Genomic DNA, 22,168 nt, shown 5'->3' on the forward strand with positions numbered 1-22,168 from the left:
CACTAGTAGTCACATAGGAGAAAACAATTATCCAGATGAGAAATAAAAAAGGTCTAAATTAGGTAGTAAGAGTGAAGGTAAAGTGAAGGTTGGATACAACAAACATTTCAAAGAATTATACATTTCAAAGAATTATAGATTTTATTAACTAAGAAGATAAAGGGATGCAAACTTTAATTCCAGCTAACAGAATAGTTGCTGTTAACAAAATAAGAAAATCAGTTAAGTATTCTGGACATGTTCAACTTGAATATTCAGGTAGAGATTTTTATTGGAAATTTGGATCTAGATCTAGTGAAATAAGTTATACTTGGGAATCATTCCCCAAAAGGGCAATAAATGAATATATAAACAAGAGCAATTTTAAGAGGGATGAGGGGAAGAACCAACATTTAGAAGGTAACTTGTGAAGGAAGTCATAGTGGAAAAACAGTACAGTCTAGTTTTTTTTCTGATTGAAAGCAAAACCCTTTAACACCAGTAACTTGTTAAGACCTCTTCATGATACCACCATTTTTCAATCCCACCATCACCATCACATCACAGAGCCATACCATGACAGGAACTTCCTCAATATTAATTGCCTGAGTACTGAAGAAAAAAAATATCTGTTACTAAGGTGTGACTTATTTATCTGTAATTTAAAAGGGGGGGGCGGTTACTTTCTGTTCTCCAGATATTCAGAAGAGACAAGACAACTTTAACTGAAGCTACTCTTCCAACCCTGTCTGTCAGCTATTATGTTTGTTAATAACAGAAAAAATTCTTTAAAAATTACATTAAAGTATAATTCTATAACCTGTAAAACTAACATTTGATACACTTTTCCTAATCTTTCAATGCCTTGTTTTTATGACATATATAGAAATATTTATTGAAGGATTACTAAATATCAAACCCTAATAGTTTACCATCTTTTTGTGCTTCCAGCCATCCTGACACACACAAGTCAAGTGGTTTGCTTAGGGTCGTACAGCTAGAATTTAAAACCTGTGTTTACATATCCGGTATGAGCCCAAAGCCCAATCTTGACGACAAAGCTACAATATCTGCTTCTCCTCTTACCTATTTAGCATAGCTTTAGCATTTCCCAGAACATTAATACCAGTAATAATTTACTGGTAACTTGACCTTCTGTTGTATAGATATACCATGATTTACTTTCATATTTACTTGCCATTAGTTTTTTCTTTTTTTTAATAAATAGGGAAGTTGACGCGTGCGCGCGCACACAAAACAAACTGGCAAGTAGCGGTTGCCAGTGATCCTCTCATTTCAGTTTCTTAGCTTTCATATACAGTAGAATGAACAATTACAGTAATACAGACCAGAGGAGAACAAAGGTAGTATTGAAGTATAACAGGGACAATCTAAAACCGCGTTTGAAAGCAGAGCTCATGCTGTTCAACATTAGCAGGAAGAGGGAATAGGACAAAGATAAACGTGAGGCTGTCACAGAAAAGCCAGCTTATTACTAAGTTAGGTTTTATGGCAGACTGTTAAGTCACACATTAGCAGTCTCACCAATAATGTGACCACATCTGCAATCAGAATTTTCAATAATAAAATTATATACATATGTATAACATAATACAAATTTTTTTTCTATCCTTTCATTTCCAAAGCATGTTCATTCACATTTGACTGACTGATAGTAAATAATTTTCTTTTACAATAGGCCAGGACATCCGTGTTATCCTGATTATACAAAAACAGATACAAAATGGTGTTGAGACTTACTTGCCTGAAATTACAAGACTAAGTGTATACGCATATATATTTGTAAATCTCTTTATTTCCATTCCATCCCTTTGGCTGAACATTATGTGTACAATATCTGCCCTTCTTGTATTCCCCTCTCTCGTGGAAGGCATCACTATCCAGTAACCCAAGCCAAATCTCCTTTGTCATCCCCCCACCAACAGTCATCAAATGCTAACAGGACAGCTTCCTAAATCTCTCTGGAATTGATCTCTTCCCCATTAGAGTTCCCTTTTGCAAGTCCATTTCTTCATCATAAGTCTGACATGTGAGCTCTTAATTGCTCTGCCGCAGTTTTCTCTTCTTCAGTCAGTGGTAACAGCTTCAGGTCTGTTTGCTTTTGTAGTTCTTGTATCAAGGTCATAGTCTTATTGAAAGTAGCACAAATGCGGCTCTTAGTCTCTTTATGCTCGACAGCAATTGGTTTAAAGCGTGCGTGCAAAGTTTGATATCGAGACTTTATTGCTGACAATTCCTTTAAGAGTGTAACAGGATTTTTCATCAGTTCCAGCTTATCGACCTCCGCCTCCATGTTGAATAGTTGACATTCCTCAGACCGCGGCGGCGCTTAAGCCGCAAACCGTACTACTCCCTGTTGCAGTCTTGAGGTGATTTTTTTCGGCTGAAATCCAGATTGCTCTGTGTTGTAACCACTCTGAAGAAACAGAATAAACCCCCCACCCAAAATCTGGTTGGAAAGTCAAGACTGATGACACACAACAAGAAGGTATGAAAGGTTTCTTACTTACATGAAATGAGAGAGGTGTTGAGTTCAAAAGTACCTACAGACTAATGGGTTAAAAAAATGGTTCAACCACTGCTTGACCTTCAGCTTTGGAGAGCTCAATATCACATGTGTAGTGTAATAGTCTACATGACATAGCTTTCAGAGCACTTGTACACACATCTCATTGAATCACCTCAATAACTGAGTGTGAATGACAGAAAATTTACCTATGCAAACGTGAAGCAAATATCTCATGGAATCAATATGTGTATTCCAGTAGGCAGAAGGTGCTAAACACCTTTATAACCCCTTGGCGCACGGCTTTGCTCAAATGGCTGTGGCAACCAGCTGTGCCGCAGATATAACCTTTGACAAAATGACACACCTCTGCTGCACTGCCCGTCACTTGCTTTCTGGCCCAAGCTTCTCTGTCCACTGAGATTCTGGGCTGTGATGGGTCATGTGCAAAACTGTAAGTACAAGGAAATTAACACCCCTGGAGCAACGCTTGATTAACATAGGATAGGAACTGGGAAATAAACACTCACCTTTCCCCATCCCTGGTGGACGATTCTGAGGCATATTCTGTATAACTCCAGTGCGGCCCTGCTAGCATTGAGCCCCAGCTGCACCCGGCCACCCTCTTAAAACTGCATCCTTGGATTGGCTTCCTTTCTTCCCTGTTCCACTCTTCCCAATCTGCTGTGCTTATCCTGCTTTAGCAGATTTGGCTACAGTCGTTAATTAATAAATCGTTCATATACACTTCAAGAAACATCACATTCCCTAGGGACCATTCATCGAGCCCTTGTCATAGAATCTGCTTTAGGGGGGAACCCAAACAAAATCAGAGAGTTTAAGTAACTTAAAAAAGAGTCAGTTAACGTTGCAGTTAGAAAATAGCTCTGCTGTCTCCTTATGGGATGTGATTAAAAGCACAGGCACTAAAGCCACATTCAACTGGGTCTCAAACTAACTGGTGTACCTTAAGAATGTGACTTGATTCTTCTGATGCTCAACCACTTAACTGGAATATTAATATAAATGGTAATAACAATGGCCAGTCATTATTGAGTGCTTCCATGTGTACACTCTTTGCATATATTAACCTTCTAATCCTCACCGTGACCTTATGAGATATATATATATATATATATATATATATATATATATATATATATATATATATATATATATATATATATATATATATTTTTTTTTTAATTCAAGACCCATTTATTCTCTAATTCTGCCCACATGGAGACAATCTCCTGGAAAAGGCATTGAATCCTTCCATTCACTTTAACACCTTGTGCTGAAAACATGTGTTCCGAGGTTTCACCTATGAGATCCACATTCTTAAAGCACTGATTCTTAAACCTCATCTAGATTTCTCCCCTTGGATGGGGGGAGACGACGCAAACACAGCGAAGAACAGCTCAGGACTGTGGGCTCTGCTCACCCAGAAGATTTGGCCACTTTGCTAAACTCTCTTGTTCAAGTAGTTTCTCAGTTTCTTGGATATTCTATGAGGCAATCACACTGTCTGCATTATTGACAATTTCTGTCATCTTGATTTTGATTTAAATAGGAATGCTTCTAAAGAATTCATATTTCTAGGATTAATTTGAGAAGAAGGAAGCCCCATCTGAGTAACGAAACAGCACCATTAAAATACATTTTATTTATTCTTTAATTGAATATAGGTTTATTCACTTTCACTTCCTTTTACAGAAAAACTAAAGATATCTGGGTTTATTAGTAAACGAGTCCTGTGCCATGCTGAAGAATTTACTATGAAAAAGCATGCATCTCTAGAAATTATAAAAAATATTTACACAGGGCTTCCCTGGTGGCGCAGTGGTTGAGAGTCCGCCTGCCGATGCAGGGGACACGGGTTCGTGCCCCGGTCCGGGAAGATCCCACATGCCGTGGAGCGGCTGGGCCCGTGAGCCATGGTCACTGAGCCTGCGCGTCCGGAGCCTGTGTTCCACAGCGGGAGAGGCCGCAACAGTGAGAAGCCCGCGTACTGAAAAAAAAAAAAAAAAAAAAAATTTACAGATTTGCCAAGCCACAGAATGCTAATGTAATAAAATACATTTTAGGAGATAGGACAGAGTTGTGTTATGTTCACGTTAGAGAAAAAAACAATTATTTTGATAAAAACAGTTGCTCTTAAACTACTTCATCTTCTTTGGTTGCTTGTTTGCAATAATGGACAATGAAACTAGTATAGAATCTTTTCATTTTAATTTACCTATGATACACATTGCATAGTTTAGGAATAATTTAAAATATTAATAACTGAGGCAAAAAGTTGTATTTTTCCTATTAACAGGGCAGTGGGAAAGAACAGCAAAGTAGTGGCCTGGAAGAAATAAGAGAGTCACTCAGGAATCATGGAGTGCAGTTGGAATTAGAATACTCTTCTTTGATACACGACCGGGAAATTAGGTTAGTGTATAGTAATATTTTAATTTTTATGCAGTTGAAAAATACTTATTTTTATTTCTCATAATACGTTATATATAATTACATACAATAGTCAATTTAAATATTAAAGATTTAAATAAAGCTCCATTTTCATATCTTTTCACTTTTGAAGGAAAAAAAAATCTGGCTGATTTTGTCCTGTATGTGAGTTTCCTATTTCCTAATGGAATAAAATTTACATGTTCTGTGTCATGTGAGAAGAGGAAGTGCTTTTCTGTCATTCAGCTATACACAGTGTTATGGCATTGGGATAATTTCCTTTTCCAGTGATACTAACATTGACTTAATGTGGTTGTACTTCTCATGGTCTTTTAAATATTCTAGGAGGCATGACAGGACGTCGTGTCATGCCTGCCAGGGCTCCCCCTGCTTATGTCCCCCACCTCTAGGCAGGGGGACCCCTGAAACATCACCCCAGTCTGCCTGAGTACACTTGGAAGCCACTTCTTAGCAGAACTGGGAAGCTTTACCAGCAAGGTGAAATTCAGGAGGAAGGTTTAATTGAATTGTGAAACTCTTTATCAGCTAATGGACGTTTTGTTTCACTGTAGACACAGCCCATGGGTAAACCCAGGTTTGGTTCAACTCTTGCCACTGGAGGAAGTGATTTTATTCGTTAGGGGGAAATTTAGCTGACACTTAATACATTACAGCTTTGGTCATTGTCTGACTTAAATGTCTGGAGTGTAATACTATATACTAATTTCAATAGGTTCAACAATGGATGGATGATTAAGATCGGAAGGGGACTTGATTATTTTAAGAAACCACAGGTAGGATATAGTCTTATGAGCGACTGTGGAGCACTCTTTTTATTTTAACAAAATGGCTTTGGTCCTTTTTGTTAAAAAAATTTCTTTTCTTCTCTTCTTAGAGTCGTTTTTCCCTTGGATATTGTGATTTTGATTTAAGACCATGTCATGAAACGACAGTGGACATTTTTCATAATAAGCACACACAAAAAATATGATGGGTAGTAGCCTAATTTACATTATATATTTCTATTTTAAATGAATATTCGATTTTTTTTTTTACTTTGGACAGATCATTCCTATAATGTATGAATTTAACAATAAACTTTTACATTCCTACTAATTTATGGATTCATTGTTCAGTTGTGTGACCAATCCTAAGTATTTTTATAAATATATTACTCAGTAGAGTTATAGTGTTTCAAGTCATATGGTTAATTTAAACATTTTACCAGATTTTCTCTATTTGCCTGTTGGAGAGTGAATCAACACGTAATGAGCACCTATTAAGAAGATGAATTGGATGCTTTAATCTTGTCCCTGAGAATGTAGAGTCCAGGAAGAAAAATCATGAATTAGAGTACTCTTAAGAGACAGATGGGCTTGTGGGTCTAACAGCCAGAAAAAAATAACCACCGAAAATTTCGTTACAATTGTGTCTTTAGCAGACATTTACCTATATATATATATATATATATATATATATATATATAGGCACATAATAGATAATAAAGGTCTTTCAAATTAGTGGGAAACGAGTAGACTAGCCAATAAAAGTTTGCAAAAGGTAACATTAGATCTCTACCTTATGCCACATAGAGAAATTATTCTAAATGGGTTAAAGAGCTAATGAAATGAAATATCCAAACACTTTTTTTTAACTCCACTGAATGTACTAAGCATAACACAAAACCCAGGAATTATCAAGGAAAGTAAAGAGCAAATGATCATATAAATATTTAAAACTTGAATAAAGGGAACCATAAAAAAGTTAAAAACATATGAGATCAAATTTACAACATACAGGAAAAGGGTTAATAGTCCTAACATATAAGGAATATTGCCACATTTTCAGCAAGTTTGACCTGACCAAGGATTTGGTCCTTTGAGCAATCTCTCTCTACTGGCTTGTTCCTGTGGTACATACATTCCCATCCAGATACACCCTGTTTCTTTGTTCTTCATGAACAAATTTCTTGGAGTTCTCTATCCAGTTTTTTCCCCTTTCCTCACCACCTATTCACACTTCAATTCACTTCTATCCGGCTACCCAGTCACTCCACTGAAATTGCTCTTATCAAGGTCAGCAGTGACCTCCATACCACCATATCCAATGGACACTTTTTAACCCTCGTGTTACTTGTTTCAGGAGTATTAGACCCAGCTGGCCACTCCTTTTTTTTTTTTTGTAATTTTTTTTATCATTGTGTTCTGAATTCACAGCATTTTAAAATTTATTTGTATTTCATTTTATTTATTTTTGGCTGCATTGGGTCTTCGCTGCTGCACACGGGCTTTCTCTAGTTACGGCGAGTGGGGGCTACTCTTCGTTACAGCGAGTGGGGGCTACTCTTCGTTGCAGCGAGCAGGCTTCTCTTGTTGCGGAGCACAGGCTCTAGGTGCGCGGGCTTCAGTAGTTGTGGCTCGCGGGCTCTAGAGCACAGGCTCAGTAGTTGTGGCGCACGGGCTTAGGTGCTCCACAGCATGTGGAATCTTCCTGGACCAGGGCTCGAACCCAAGTCCCCTGCATTGGCAGGCGGATTCGTAACCACTGCACCACCAGTGAAGTCCCTGGCCGCTCCCTTCTTGAACCTCAACTTCCATGTAACACACTTTGCTTCTCCTCCACCCTACCTTTTAAATATTGGAGTTCTCCTAAACTAGGTATTAGGTAGTAACCTTTTTTTTAGTAGGAACTTGTATGGGGAGGTCTTCCCCTATAAGAATTACACTTATGGGGAAAAAAATTAATAAATAAGTAAAAAAGAATTACACTGTGGCCTGATAATTAGATGTTAATGTGGCTGCAGCTTTAGGAACTTGACCTAGTTGTGTGTACCTTCCATGTTGGCTGGGGGAGGAAGCACTATCAGGTGTGAGGAGATGGACAGGGCAGGATCTGCCAGGCCAGGACTCCCACCTTCTCCCCTTTTTCAAAGATGTGTGTCCTGTTCCAGGTGTAGTACCTGGATGGGTCTGGTTTGCAGCAGAACATCAGCATCCCAGTGGAGAATGAGTCATTCCTCCTCAAACAGGGATGCAAAGTAACTCACCCATCTTGGTGGGATGTCCCTTTACAAATCCCACTGCAAACTCCCTTCCCAGGTGTGATGGGGCTTGGTGTTCTCAGCAGCATAGCTCGTAGATCCACAGTGAGAGGGAAATGGCTGTCTCCTGCAATTTCCATACCTTAATGTGGGTATCGTGTGTCTGAGCAAGGGTCTCCCATCTGGCCTGTGGGGCAGCAGGCCCTCCTGGTTGATCACTCAAGTATCTTAAAGCCTGGGATAGTACTTCAGTCCGTCTGGCCAAGGTGGGTTTTACCTGTGAGTAATTCAATCTGCTGCCTTAATGTTTCATTCTTCCTTTCTACCGACTCTGCTGGTTGTAGCTTGTAGGAGAGACAGAACCTCCATCAGTGTCATGGTCCTTCGCCCAATCTCGTGTTGACTGAAAGAAAAAGGCACAACATAAGAGTTGTTAGTTTCAGTTTTATTCGGAAAACTTAGTGAGGACTATAGCTTGGGAAACAGCCTCTTGGTAGCCCAGAGGGGACTGCTCCCCAAGACACAGGGGGAGAAGCCAGTATATATGTAATTTTGGCCAGGGAAACCGTGCAGTCAAGTATACATCTCAGCAGAAGGTTAGTGCTGGTCATGAGGAACAGATATATTAGTTACTGATGTTAGTGCTTTTTCTGTGTATGCGAAGATGCAAGAATCTGGGTTCTCTAAAAATCTTCCTGAGATATATCTAACTATCTAAGGGGCCCGTTTTTCCAAAGCATATATATTCTCATCCTGTTTTGCGTCCTGAATTCCTTTTAAAAATCTTCCTGAGATGTATCTAACTATCTAAGGGGCCCGTTTTTCCAAAGCATATACGTTCTCATCCTGTTTTTCGTCCTGAATTCCTTTCAGGGTGCACCATCAGTCAGCGACTGCAGTGGCTAATGACTTGAGCCTTGTAGAGCTGGATGGTGGGCAACATTCTTTGTTTTACACTTGCATATCATGACCTTTAAAATGTGACTGCCCAGTCACTGTATGTTGGACAAGGGTATCCATAAATGGTACTCAGCTTCTCGAATGCCCTTACGGTGGCAGCCTGCTTTGCATGGCAACAGGGGAAAGCTTGAGTTAAGCCAGACCTGGTGGACTCCTGGTACAGGAACAGTGGGCAGAACATACATTCCAAGGACAGGGGAGGAGGTTAGGAGCCTCTGATTGCCTGGGTCCAGTTTGAAGGACAGCTGGCGGTCACATCCTCTTGATGGCCTCCTCCAAAAGGTGGGCTCCACCTCCCACCAAGATTTGTAAGTTGGAGGATTCCCCAAACATGGGGGTCTTGGATGCTAAACGCTTTAAACTTTAGATGAATTACAAAAGTCCACAATTATCCATTTTCATGATATACGATACGATTTACATGCTGTCAACTCCTATTAAGCCAAGACTTCTTGGAATTCGAATCTCACATATTCAGCTGCCTATTTGGTATTTCACCTGGCACCTCAGAAACACAAGCATTTCAAACATAACAGGTCCCAACTGAACTTTGGATACACACTCCCCCACTGCTCCCATGTACCCCCATCCGTCCAGTTGCTTAAGTAAGAAATCTAGGAGTCATTCTTGATTCCTCCCTCCCCTTCATCCTCATATGCAGACATACAGAAAGTTCTGCAGAATCGACCTGCAAAACATGCCTTTAATCCATGTGTTCCAGGAATGCCCGTCAGATTTCCCTTTTGGAACCTGAAGCCTTCACCTGATGTCGTCCTCTCTCTCGAGAAACAAAGGGTATCAGAAAATCATGGCTGCTTTATGGCACCAAGCACATCATGTCAGGGTTTTTATACCTTTCTTAGAAAATAATTTTCAGTTGTTGTGACAAATGTAGTGCTTAAAAACGGGCCCATGAACAACCCCTTCAGAATTTTGTTTACTTGGTATTTAATATTGCAAAGAACAATGGGGCCTGCCCATGAAACCTGCCTCAAATGAAGAACAGCTAGCCTGGCACCTGTGTTTGTCCCAGGAGCAACTTGAAAAATCCCCTTCCCTTACCCTGCTCCCATTTTGAGATAACCAGCTGCAGCAAAACCCTGTATGTCCACCCCTGCTCCCCACAGCCACTCAGAAACAAGGATGGGATCTGGATCCACTGAGATACATGAAAGGAGAAGATCTCCTAAGAGGACTGAAATTAATGTGATAGCCAAACACTGGTTGTTTCAGGCGAAGATGTCTGAAGGTCTCTGAGTCCTGAAACCCCTGTTATGTGTTGAATTGTGCAAACCGCAGGCCCCCCCCCCAAGAAATTCACACGTTGAAATCCCAGCCCCTGGTACCTCAGAATGTAACCATATTTGGAAATAAGGTCTTCAAAGAAATAAGTTAAAATGATGTCTTTAGGGTGGCCCTAATCCCACATGACTGGTGTCCTTATAAGAAATGGACATCTGGACACAGATACGCACACAGAGGAAAGACTATGTGAGGGCACAGCAAGAAGTTGCCACCTGTAAGCCAAGGAGACAGGCCTCAGAAGAAATCAAACCTGGGAATTCCCTGCCGGTCCAGTGGTTAGGACTTGGCGCTTTCACTGTTAGGGCCCGGGTTCAATTCCTGGTCAGGGAGCTACGATCCCACAAGCTGCCAGGTGTGGCCAAATTAAAAAATAATTTTTTAAAAAAAGAAGAAGAAACCAAACCTGCCGTCACCTTGATCTTGGACTGAATAAATGACTGTTGTTATTTTAAGCTACCAAGTTTTGGAGTGGCTTGTTACGTAGCAATAGATAACCGGTAAATCCGTATTACTCTCCTGCCTGCTCCACTTCTCATTCCTCAGGGCTCAGCTTCAATGTCAGGTCCCTGATCGCTCTAGCTAGGGAGCCCGTATTGTCTAACTGCCTGGACTTTTCTTTCATACTTTTCTCATTTTGTAAGCATTTACTGATTTCTTTCCCTAGTTTTAAAAAACTCAAGTCTTGACCTATTAATGGGTCATAAAGTCAATTTTTAAAGAAATAAAATTGAATATAAAATATCAGATAAGTAAGTAGTAAAGGATAAGCATCGTATTGTGAAACTTGTTAGGTATAGGCAACATATGTGTGTGCTGGTGCACAGTACAAAATACATTTTTTACTCCAGTTTTTAAAAAGTTTGAAACCACTACTATAAACTGTCAGTTCTTAAGCTCAGTGAGCATGTCGCTTTCACTCACCATGAACATCCAACAACTAGCAAAGTACCTGAGTAGACACTCAATAAACATGTAGGAACTACTGTAGAAATAAGAGGAGTATGTGAGTGAACTGTAGAGACAGGAAATGGTTGGCAGTGGTGGTACCCTTTGAAGAAGTTTGGCAATGAAGTGATGGAGATAAACAGAGTAGGAGATAAACAGAGTAAAGCCTTGAGCAGGAGTCTTCGGGAAAGGGGAGACATGAGCATGTCTATTCACTAAGGCTAAAGATCCAGTAAAAGTCGAGAGAGAGTTAGGCAAGATAAAGGAGATAAATAACTGACAGTACATACAAAGCACAAACAAGCTGGAGAGGAAAAAGCCACAAGCCAATTCTCAAGCCAATTCTTTGAGATTGAATGAAATGAGAAAAGTTGAAGTAGAGAACATGGGGGCACTGAAGGAGCTCATTTCTGAAAGCCTCCACTCTCTCAAGTTATAAATCAAGGTTTGCGACCAGATCAAGAGTAATGGAATTCTGAGCTTAGGAAGAGTGGGAACATTTATGAATAAGGCCTCTGAAGAATGAGGGGGAGTCAACGGGTGAGTCGAATCTGGCACCAACAGAACAAAGAAATACAAGTTGAAAACTATAGATGATGTGAATTTTCTTCTAGCATTGCCTGCCATCTGGGTATAGGAGTGGAAATCAATTGTTGGAAAAGAAAAAAAAAAGGGTGGCTATGATAGGTCAAGAGAAACAAATGAGAATGCTGGTAAGAAGTGGAGTTGAAGCAAGAGACTGAGGAAAAGTTATTGGCTTAGAAAAGTGCAATAAGCTTGATTTAATGGGAGAGGATGGAAGGATAAGGAAACAATGAAATGGGAGAATTTGAGAGTTTAAGGTATCAGGTGGCAAGAAGCTGGGGTTATATTCCCTAGTGGTAAGAAAGAGAACTAACTCTGAGGTCACAGTGTCCCATATGGTATACAACCCCAAGATGGTAACAGAGAAAGGAGGTGAAATACAGATGCAGCCAGGTATTAAAATCAATAAAGACAGAGAGAGAGTATCTTAGAGGTCAATGGAAAATATGGACTAGGATAGGTGATAGACAATTTCAAATAGGGAGAAGTTACTGAAGGAGACTAGATCTTTTTTATTTTAAGAGACATACAATGTACTGTAGACATTTTAAATTCTCTCATTGAAACTGTCAATATTAAGAAATTTACTTGGAATCACATTATTCCCTTAATTTTTTCACAGAGCATATTCCATTTACTGTGTAGTTCATCATCTTCTGGACATGTTCTATGTAATATACTTGTAAGCACAGTCGTTTCAATTGGGCAAAATTTACTACCAATAAAACCTGAATTTAACTTGTCACGTATTTCCAGCGGCAACCAATGGTCAGGTGCTTCAATATTACAGATTTCAATTCTTCCGTTCTTTATGTCTAGGAATACTTTAATTTCCAAGTGTGAATGTTCATATAACACAGTGAAGGAAGTGTTTACACTGAACTTTGGAGTTTTGCCATATATCCACTCCCAGGCCTGTAGTTCTTTGGCTATGCTGTTTATTCCAGGAAACAGCGTCTCGTCTGTTGGGTTTATTAGGTGAATGTGATTATCGATTTGATGAGATGCAGCATACTCTGTGGCAATAGCATTTATCACTACTTCACAGGTCAGAGTGGGATCTTTTTCCATAGGATTTTTTACTAAGGCAGGTGTGCTCGCAGTGGCAGTGCTCCTGATCCCTTGGTAAGGGCTCTTCAGCAAAGATGACAAGAAGGTCCCATTGGTACTGCATAGCAAAGTGCAGTGGTGATAAGCAGCGGTCTGGCCAATCTTGGAAGCTGTTCCTGAGATTTTAAACTGTCCATCAAGGAAAAGGTCAAACCTTTTGGTAGCCTGCACATCCAGCTGTGGCTGGACAGCCTTCAGAGCTTTAACAACTAATTTTAGATTTTCCATCCTATTGTACTTTTTTTTGGTTGTAAAAAAAGTCAAGTTGATGTTACCCATATCATGGTAGACTGTTCCTCCTCCACTTCTCCTCCGAGCTAGTTTTACACCTTCTTCTCTCATCAGATTCAGGTTACATTCCTGCCAAGGGTTCTGATGCCGACCAATTACAACAGAGGGAGAATTCCTCCAAAAGAAAAGAACCGGCTTGGCTTCTAGATTCATATGGTCATGGATCCAGTCTTCTACAGCCAGGTTTTGGTAAACATCATTGGAAACTGACTGTAAAATGAGCCCACTTTTAACTGTGTCTTTAAAACCAGCTGCTGGGACCTTGAGGTTACAAAGTAACTGGAAGCAATTCTTCATTGAAAATGGGATCAGCATGCTTTTAAAAATGGAAGACAAACAAATTAATGATTGAGAAAAAGAAAATTAAATTCTAGTTTGTAGCTATCAGTTCTTGGTTATTTAATCCAAACTTATTTAAGTATCCAGTCTGGTTGCTTTTCTTGCCTTTTAGCCTTATCATTAGTCTTTAGCAAAAATTGTACAACAGAGTACTCAAAGGAAATAAATCAGACAAACCTCAAACTGTTTTAGTTGAAGTGGAATAAGGGCACAGATTTTTCAAATAATAAAGCTGAAAATACATTATGTAATATATCTCAAAGACAAACAAATTATTTTGAATTCACAGGTAATACACATTATTTGAGAAAAATGAGAAAATACAGACAAGCAAAAAGAGCAAAATAAAAGAAACCATAACATGACCACCCGCAGATAATCCCAATTAACACTTCAGTGTGTACCCATTTTTTTATGTGCATGTGTAAAATACACACACACACTTTCCCCCACCAAAAGTGGAACCATACTCATTTCATTCAATGTTAAACCTATTTTTACATCCGTTTTAATGTCGTGTTACATTCCATTGTCAAGATAACACCACCGTTTACTCAACCAATCTCTCAGTTTGTAAGTTTAGATGGTCTCTAGTTTTTCTATGTTATTAACAATGTATTCATGAACATCTGTCTGAAAAGCTTTAATTATGTCCTTGTAGTACATTAAAAATAATTCCTATTTAACTTTGAGATACATGTTTACTGGCAGCCTGTTTTATTTAGATCAATATTAAATTAGGATGGACCCCCTGAAGTCAGGGGAGAGGTGGTCAGAGTAGCAAGGTTAAATAGAAAGGCTAGGAACAATTTTATTATGTTTTGACACTTTACACATTATTTGTGTTAGCAGTGCTGATGAAAAGGCTGAAAATACTAGCTATAATAATGAAGTATTTTGACTAGTTATGGTTGTAAAGAAACCATTCTATTCTGATTTCAGTTCTTAGAATGGTCATAATTTTCCTTTAGGTTAAAGACCTGGGAAGGACTGGGTTATTAAAGCCCAGAACTAGGCCACATTCTTTTGTAGTTATATCCTAGATGCACAATTCCTAGGGTAACAAGTCTTCATATTTTCATCACTCTTGACATATCTTGATAAATTATGCTACAGAAAAGCTGAACCAATTTACACTCTATCTAGAAAGGTCAGGAGAGGTGTAACAGAGGAAGGGATACTTGAACTGAGTCTCGAAATCTGATGTTTTTTACCACGTTGATGGGTGTAGCATGTTCCAGGCAAATGCAAAGACAGAGAGTCCTCCAACAGTAAGGCATGTCTTGGGGACTCCCTCCTCAAAGGACTTCCACTACCAGTCTTCCAGCTCCACTGAAATCTTTGGCTGTGCTGTCCTAGGAAGCCTCTGCAGCCAGATGCCGTTTCTTTGGTTAAACTCTTTGTTCTTGGTTCTGTTTGACCAAATTTGATACAGTCCCTCCTTCACTGAACAAATGTTTATGGAGTGCCTACTAGGCACAAGGTAGAATAAAGAAGGGGAGGAGACAAATTCATGTAATTCTAAAGCATTTGGCCTTTTTCTAAAAGCAGCTGGATCTAGTGAGGTGTTTTAAGTGGGAAAGTGTTAAGTCAGCCATTATACAAAACTGCTTCTGCTGGCAGTGTTGAGCATGGATTAAAAACAGATAGACTAGGGGCAGGGAGACGGTTTAACCGACCCATGCAGTTGTCCCAGTTAGAGATAATGAGGGCCTGAACGAGGGTAGCAGACACTGAGAAGGGATGGACAGGAGAACATTAAGGTCACAGACTGGTCCTTGCCTTCAAGGAACTCACTATCTAGTGGGAGACACTAAAAACCAAGGAAGGTGATAATTAAAATACGGTGTCATAAGTGCTATGACAGGGTAAGTACATTAGAAGGCCATTTAACCTTCTCATGATTGGAAGTGACATTGAAGTTGAGACATAGAAGGGGTAAGGAAAAGTATTCCAACAAAGTACAATAGCTTGGAGGAAAAGAAGACCCATTCAAAGAATTCGAAGAATTTAATTCAATTGGCTGGTATTTAAGAGTGCAGGAATGGGGAGCTGCAAGAGATAAGGAGGCAGAAGTAGAGATCAGATTATGAAGAGACTTAAAATACACGTTAGGGACTTCCCTGGTGGTCCAGTGGTTAGGACTCTGTGCTTTCACTGCAGGGGGCATGGGTTTGATCCCTGGTCCGGGAACTAAGATCCCACAAGCCTCCAGCCAAAAAGATCCATGTTAAATACTTGAACTTCACCCTGAGGGTGATGAGGAGGTGCTGAAGAGTTTTACAGATGTATACTTCAGAGACATTGCCTAGAGATTTAAGCAGGGAGAATCTTGCTATTTGGTCATTGGTTCAGTGAGGGTGACAGAAAGAAGTCAAGGGTCCTTTATGGTATGATTACGAGCCAGCATTCAAATCCCAACTCTGTCTCTTCCCAGCTAAGGCAGATTAGTTGACTTTTCTGTGCCGCAGATCCCTTATCTGTAATATGTGGGTAATGACAGGACTCATATCAGGATTAAATGAACTAATACATGTAAAGTGCTTATAAGAGTGCCTGGCACATAGAAAGTACACAGGATGTTACCTCTTTTATTCATTTTATGCATACCCTGACTTCTGGCCTGGGAAATGGGTGGAAAGAGGTGACATTTCCTAGGACAGATTTCATAGGAAGAGGAGATATGGGGTGAAGATAACTGGTCCGTTTTGACTGCATTGAACTTGAGAGTCTTTGGCTACCAGCAGCCAATGGCACAGAGCTGAAGAGATGGTAACTAAGGGCTCCAGAATTGATCCAATTAATGTATTAATAGTGCTCAAAATATCTGTATTCATCCAGGCATTGTGGATACGGTGTGAGTGAAACACAGCAAAGATATTAATTCAAGAGAGCTTGCATCTACTACGCAACAGACATTGTTCTTGGCACTTGGGATTCATCAGTCAACCAAATCCAGGGAGGTGATGAGGACCATATGAAAAAGGAAAGGGAACGTAGGAAACGTGTATGTGAGAGGAACTGGGCTGCTATTTAATTTAATTTCATTTATTATTTATTTATTCATTCATTCATTTATTTTGGCCACGAGGCATGTGGGATCTTTGTTCCCTTACAAGGGATTGAACCCATGCCCCCTGCAGTGGAAGCACCAAGCCTTAACCACTGAACCGCCAGCGAAGTCCCCAGGCTGCAATTTCATATAGGGTTGTCAGGCTAGGCTTCATCAAAAAAGTGACCAAAAAAGCAGACTGAGAGTAAGTCAGAAAGAGAAAAACAAATATCGTATATTAACGTATATATGTGGAATCTAGAAAAATGGTACAGATGACCTTATTTGCAAAGCAGAAATATCAACAGAGATGTAGAGAACAAACCTATGGACACCAAGGGGGAAAGGGGGGGTGGGATAGATTGGGACTGACATATATACACTACTATGTATAAAACAGATAACTAATGAGAACCGACTGTATAGCACAGGGAATTCTACTCAGTGCTCTTTGGTGACCTAAATAGGAAGGAAATCCAAAAAAGAGGGGATATATGTATACGTATAGCGGATTCACTTTTCTGTACAGCATAGACTAACACAACATTGTAAAGCAACTATACTCCAATTAAAAAAAAAAAAAGAGAGAAGCAGACTGAAAGTCGAGGGAGTTAGGCTGAGCGCCTACTATGTGCCAGAAACTGTTCTAGGCACCTGAACACATAAACAAATAGGACCCTGTGAGGATGTAACATTTCCACTGAGCCCCGTAGGACAAGAAAGAATCACACACAGAGTGAGAGAAAGTGGGAACACAGGGATGTCTGAGAAAACCTGAATGCCAATTTATTAATTTACAAAGAGAACTATAGGCTATCAACCGGATATTCAGATCGGCCTGTCCAACTACCCTCTCATCATAAGTTTGCTTGGTGAATACTGAATCCGGACAAAAGGATGGAGTTATACGACTTCACTGTCTGGTGGAATGAGCCTTGAGGAAAGCGCCTCTCAGCTCCTGGGCTCCGGAGAGATCCCACTGTTAACGCCAGGACACCCTGTCTCTCCCAGAGGAGGCCTGGATTCATCCGGTCAGGCGCACCTCTCTTTTACTCCATGCTTCAAAAACAGATCAGACCTCCAGCTGCATGATGCACAGTCTTTTTTTAGTTGTCAGGATACTGTCAAGTCCTGAAGGCCTGATAAAATTTTGTCTCTTTAACTTGGCATATCTCTACTCTTACCTTTTAATTATTCATTTTTATCGTTTTTGAATCAGAGGACAATCATATTTCCATGTTCAGGGGTTGGGGGGACACTTCTACCACCACTTTGCATTTACCAAACCTGCTTCTCCATCATCGAACAGAAAGCAAAAAATAACAGGACCCCACCTACCCTCCGAGGCAGGCCCAGCGCCTTCAAAAAATCCTCCCCAAGTTTTATCTTGCCATCTTGCCACCTCTTAGTACATAACTTATCCAGTCTCAGGACAGCCGTGTGCCTGTTTGATTTCGCCTTTTTGCTTCTCGGTGGGCGCGCACAGGGCTGGCACCCAACATGTCTAATTTTTTGACCCTCCAGTGTTCCGGATAATCCGTTCCTAACCGTGGAGCTAGGTCTTCCCAAGCTCTGACCGGACACTTGAGGGCGTGCAGCGCCAGCCGTGCGCACCGCCCCAGGGTCTCAGGTCCCCGCCCGCTGCCTGTCCTCGGGGCCCACGCTGCCTGCCCCGCCCCGCCTTGCCCCGCCTCCGGTTTCACGCACCTGAGGCTTCCGGTCGCGGCCAAGCAGCGCGCGGGCCCGTGGGGGAAGGACGCGTGCGACCCACAGGCCCGTCCTGCTGCGCACGCAGCCGACCCGCCCGTCACCCCGGCCCGCGGGGGGCGGGGCACCGGAAGCGCTGCGTGGGGGCGGCGCCGGGGGGTGCCGGAGGGTCCTTCCGACCGGCCGAGCTGGCGCCGAACCAGAGGAGAGGCAGGGACGCCGCCCACGTTCGAATAATAGTATCAATAATATCGAAAGTCCTAGAGCCCCAGGGCAGATGGAGGTTCCCTGCGTGACAGCCCAGAGCGTTAGCGGGGAACAGGTTAGGAGCGGGGTTGAGTCAGTCTGGAGAGGCGCCCGCTTGGTACCTAGAGCAGTCGGGTCGGATGTTCTTTACTGAACATCCAGGCATTGCGCGGGGCTTTGCACGTCTCATAGTCCAAAGGGCAGGCAACTCCACTTGGAAGGGGACGAAACTAAAATCGGTTTTAAAAGATAAATGGCATTTAAAGGAATAAACGCTGGTATTCCCAATACAGAGATGGTAACAGGTAGGAAGAAGTGGGTCGGAGAACAAACACACTGAGGGCAATGAACGTTACCACTTGGGGTGTCCCTCGGTGCAGCTGGCAAGAAAATTCTTGTGGCTTAGCCAGATGGGAAATTCCCCCGACAGGCAAAGTTCCAGGTAACTATAGCTGCGTAACAAACTGCCTCAAACGCCAGTGGCTTAACACAACGATTTATTCTAACATGTATATGGTCAAGGCTTGCTCACGTGGCTTCCTTCATTCAGCACAGGCTGGCTGAGCGGGGTGGTCTAGGACGGCCTTATTCACACCCTTGGCGGCTGGTGCTGGCTGGCTGATGGGGCACCTCCGTTCAGGGCTAGCCTTGGAAGGAGCACTTTGGCCACATTCTGTGGTCCAAAGCACCAGCAAAGGCAGCCCAGAGTCAAGGGGTGGAGAAATGGACCCCACCTCTTGATGAAAGGAGCCCAAAGAATTTGTGGTCATCTGTTTCAGTCTTCCACAGAAATCAATCTCTCTTTTGGCTTCGAATAGAAACCATCAAGACTTGCATCTTGGAGTAAGAAGCTCCAGTGTTCACAATTTGGTGATGCCGATACGATGACCAGGGCTCCATATAAAGCTACAATAAAGACACAGTGGCTCCTTATTTATTTAGTATTACCCTCTTGATTGAAGTCACTCTGAGTAATTAGTCTTTCTTGGATTATGCAGGTGGGAATGGATTCCGTGCATAGTTAGTCCCAGTAGGAGTTTTCCAAGTTCTCATTAAAAAGAGCCACGCAATTCTGTTGCCCTTTGCTTATATTACATCTTTCTAAATTCCATTTCTCTGGAATCTGAGGTGGTACAATTTTTTCCCCCCTAATTTCCTACCGAAGTGTATTTCAAGAATGGATCCGTCCTCCCTGCTCCTAGACTTCCATCCTGTGGTCATCCTTAACCCCTCTCCTACTTCTTCAGCTTCTCCACTCGATCCTTCTGCTGACACTCAAACACAACCTCCATCTCATCTTCCATCTCTCATGCTGTCTACTCCCCTTCAGAGTTGAGCTTCTTTGTGGAGTTGCTACACATCCAGTATCCACTTCCTCACTTCCCATTTGTTTTCCAACCTACTCCAACATGGATTCTGTCCTGTTATTCCACCAAAAGTGCTTTTTGCAGGGTGAGCAAAATGGGTGAAGATGATTAAAATGTACAAACTTTCAGTTATAAGATAAGTAAGTCCTGGGGATGTAAATGTACAGCATGGTGACTATAAAAATACTGTACTGTATACTTGAAAGTTGCTAAGTGAATATATCTTAAAAGTTCTCATCACAAGGAAAAAAAATAACTATGTGTTGATAGATGTTAACTTCTTACAGTGATCACTTTGCAATATATATGAAATCATTATGTTGCACACCTGGAACTAATATAATGTCATATGTCAATTATATCTCAATTAAAAAAATTTTTTTTAAATAATAAAATTCTGTAAATCATTAAAAAAGTACTCAAGGATGATGGAGAATTAGGTCAGCTACTTACTCCCAAATGGTTGGGAGGAGAGGGAAAGCCATTTGTACTATGCTTGCAACTTTGCTGTAAATTTGAGATTGTTTCAAAATAAAAGGGAAATAATATATGTTAGGTGTCTGGCATTGTAATAAAGACTGTGAGCACCCCACCCAGGTCCCCTTTACCCTTAATTCATCATCCATTCTCCAGCTGGTGTGAATGAAGGAGCTAGCAGGCACAGGCACACCAGAGTGATTCACCCTGCCTCCCTGCCCACCAGCCTAACGACTTTGGCTTGGAGGCGGCAACCGATGCCTGACTGGCCTAGGGCTACCATAGTCCCACCTCTTGCCTCAAAGTGGGACAGTGGGACAACTCTGCAGTATAATCTCTCCAGAGCACCCTGTGAGTCAGGCCATGAATTTATCTGAGCGCTCATTCTTCGATGATTCCTTCTGCTTCCCTGACTCCCTTACAGGCTTACCTTAAAGAGCACACTCTCAAAAATCATGTGCATCTGGGTCCTTGTCTCAAGCAGCTTCTAGGGAATCTCAACCCAGCCACTTACACAACAGCTCAGTAAATGATAACTATTGTTACTGGCATCAATGACACCACCATTAGATGCAATACCAATGCATGTGTTATAGGTCTTATCTTATAGGTATGTTGAATCTAAGGTCTCCTAACATCCTTATTTCTCCGGAACTATATTTTTATATGGAAAGTGTCTCATCAGAAACAATGGCAGAACTCTGAAAAATGTTCACTTTAGGATTCTGCTTGTAGAATTCTTCCATAAAACAAATAAACACCTAAGTGAGGCTGTTGTCCTGATTAAACTTGTTCCATTCCACCCCTTCCAGGAAGACTTTGTGGATTTCCATTCCCAGGTGTGCTGCTAAAACTATGGCTTGGCTTGGATTTTGGGATTCCAATTCTCTGATGTCTTAGCAGCAATAGTTCTCAATCAGAGTAATTAATGTTTGCGTGTGTTATCATCTCAATGACTGGATTGTGCTATGACATTTGACATCCTGCAATGCATGGGGCATCACATACAATGAAGGACATCCCAAATTCAGCGTCCAACACACTATCAAATGTCCTGTTGGACATTCATGGAGGTGAAAAACCAGTCTGTAAATATTTGAGCCAAGACCCTATTAAAGAAAAAAGTGGTTTTGCTAAGGTCACTAGTGCCATTCATGTTGCTAGATCCAGTGGACCTTTCAAGTCCTCATCTACACTTTCAGCTGACTGCCTCCACCTTAAAGACTTTTGTGGGCAATCTTGACATTATCCTGTCTTGGTTTTCCACCAACTCTGCCAACTCTTCAGTCCCCTTAGCCAGCTCCCCCTGCGCTGCCCAGCTCCTAAGTGTTGTAGTTGCTTTGTCTCACACTATACATTCACCATAAGCAACCTCTTTCATTCCCATAGCTTTAGATACCATTTCTGTATACAACTTCAAAATTTGTATTTTTTTCATTCCATACATAGAACTGTCTGCCTTAGAAACAGGTATGCCCAAAACCCATGCTCCCAAGCTCTTTCCCCCAGGGAACCTCCATGCATCTAGCTTGTTTTTTTTTTTTTACTAGAAATCCTTTCTTTGTGACCGCCTGGAGGGGTGGGATGGGGAGGGTGGGAGGGACGGAGATGCATGAGATAAGGACTGTGGGAACAGATGTATATGTATAACTGATTTACTTTGTTATAAAGCAGAAACTAATAAAAAAAAATAAAATAAAATAAACTTTATCCAAAGAACACATTATTTACATTTAATATGCTCATTTATCTAGGAGACCCAAAAGAACCCACAGATAGACTAG

The 22,168-nt window shown here is 41.1% G+C and overlaps 1 protein-coding gene and 1 long non-coding RNA gene across 6 annotated transcripts in view; one reads left to right on the plus strand and one right to left on the minus strand.

The window, feature by feature from the left end:
* Positions 1–4,163: 4,163 nt before the first annotated feature.
* The window catches only part of LOC132502197 (lipoyltransferase 1, mitochondrial-like), a 130,063-nt gene continuing 112,058 nt past the window's right edge, over positions 4,164–22,168 (minus strand). For 2 of the 5 annotated variants that reach the window (XM_060118035.1, XM_060118033.1), the window contains exon 2: positions 12,288–13,512. In XM_060118035.1, coding sequence (XP_059974018.1) covers positions 12,390–13,511 — 1,122 coding nt within the window. In that variant the 5' untranslated portion in view covers position 13,512 and the 3' untranslated portion in view covers positions 12,288–12,389. Of the gene's footprint in view, positions 4,518–8,277; positions 8,404–12,287; positions 13,513–17,925; positions 18,249–18,294; positions 18,399–22,168 lie in introns of those variants that run through there. The other 3 variants (XR_009534408.1, XM_060118034.1, XM_060118036.1) reach the window with 3 other exon arrangements.
* LOC132502213 (uncharacterized) lies at positions 4,782–6,046 on the plus strand. Its single transcript, XR_009534413.1, has 3 exons — positions 4,782–4,942; positions 5,694–5,754; positions 5,856–6,046. It is a non-coding gene; the product is annotated as an uncharacterized LOC132502213 (long non-coding RNA).

Source organism: Mesoplodon densirostris, chromosome 14 (assembly GCF_025265405.1).
Source record: "Mesoplodon densirostris isolate mMesDen1 chromosome 14, mMesDen1 primary haplotype, whole genome shotgun sequence".
NCBI classification, from domain to species: domain Eukaryota; kingdom Metazoa; phylum Chordata; class Mammalia; order Artiodactyla; family Ziphiidae; genus Mesoplodon; species Mesoplodon densirostris.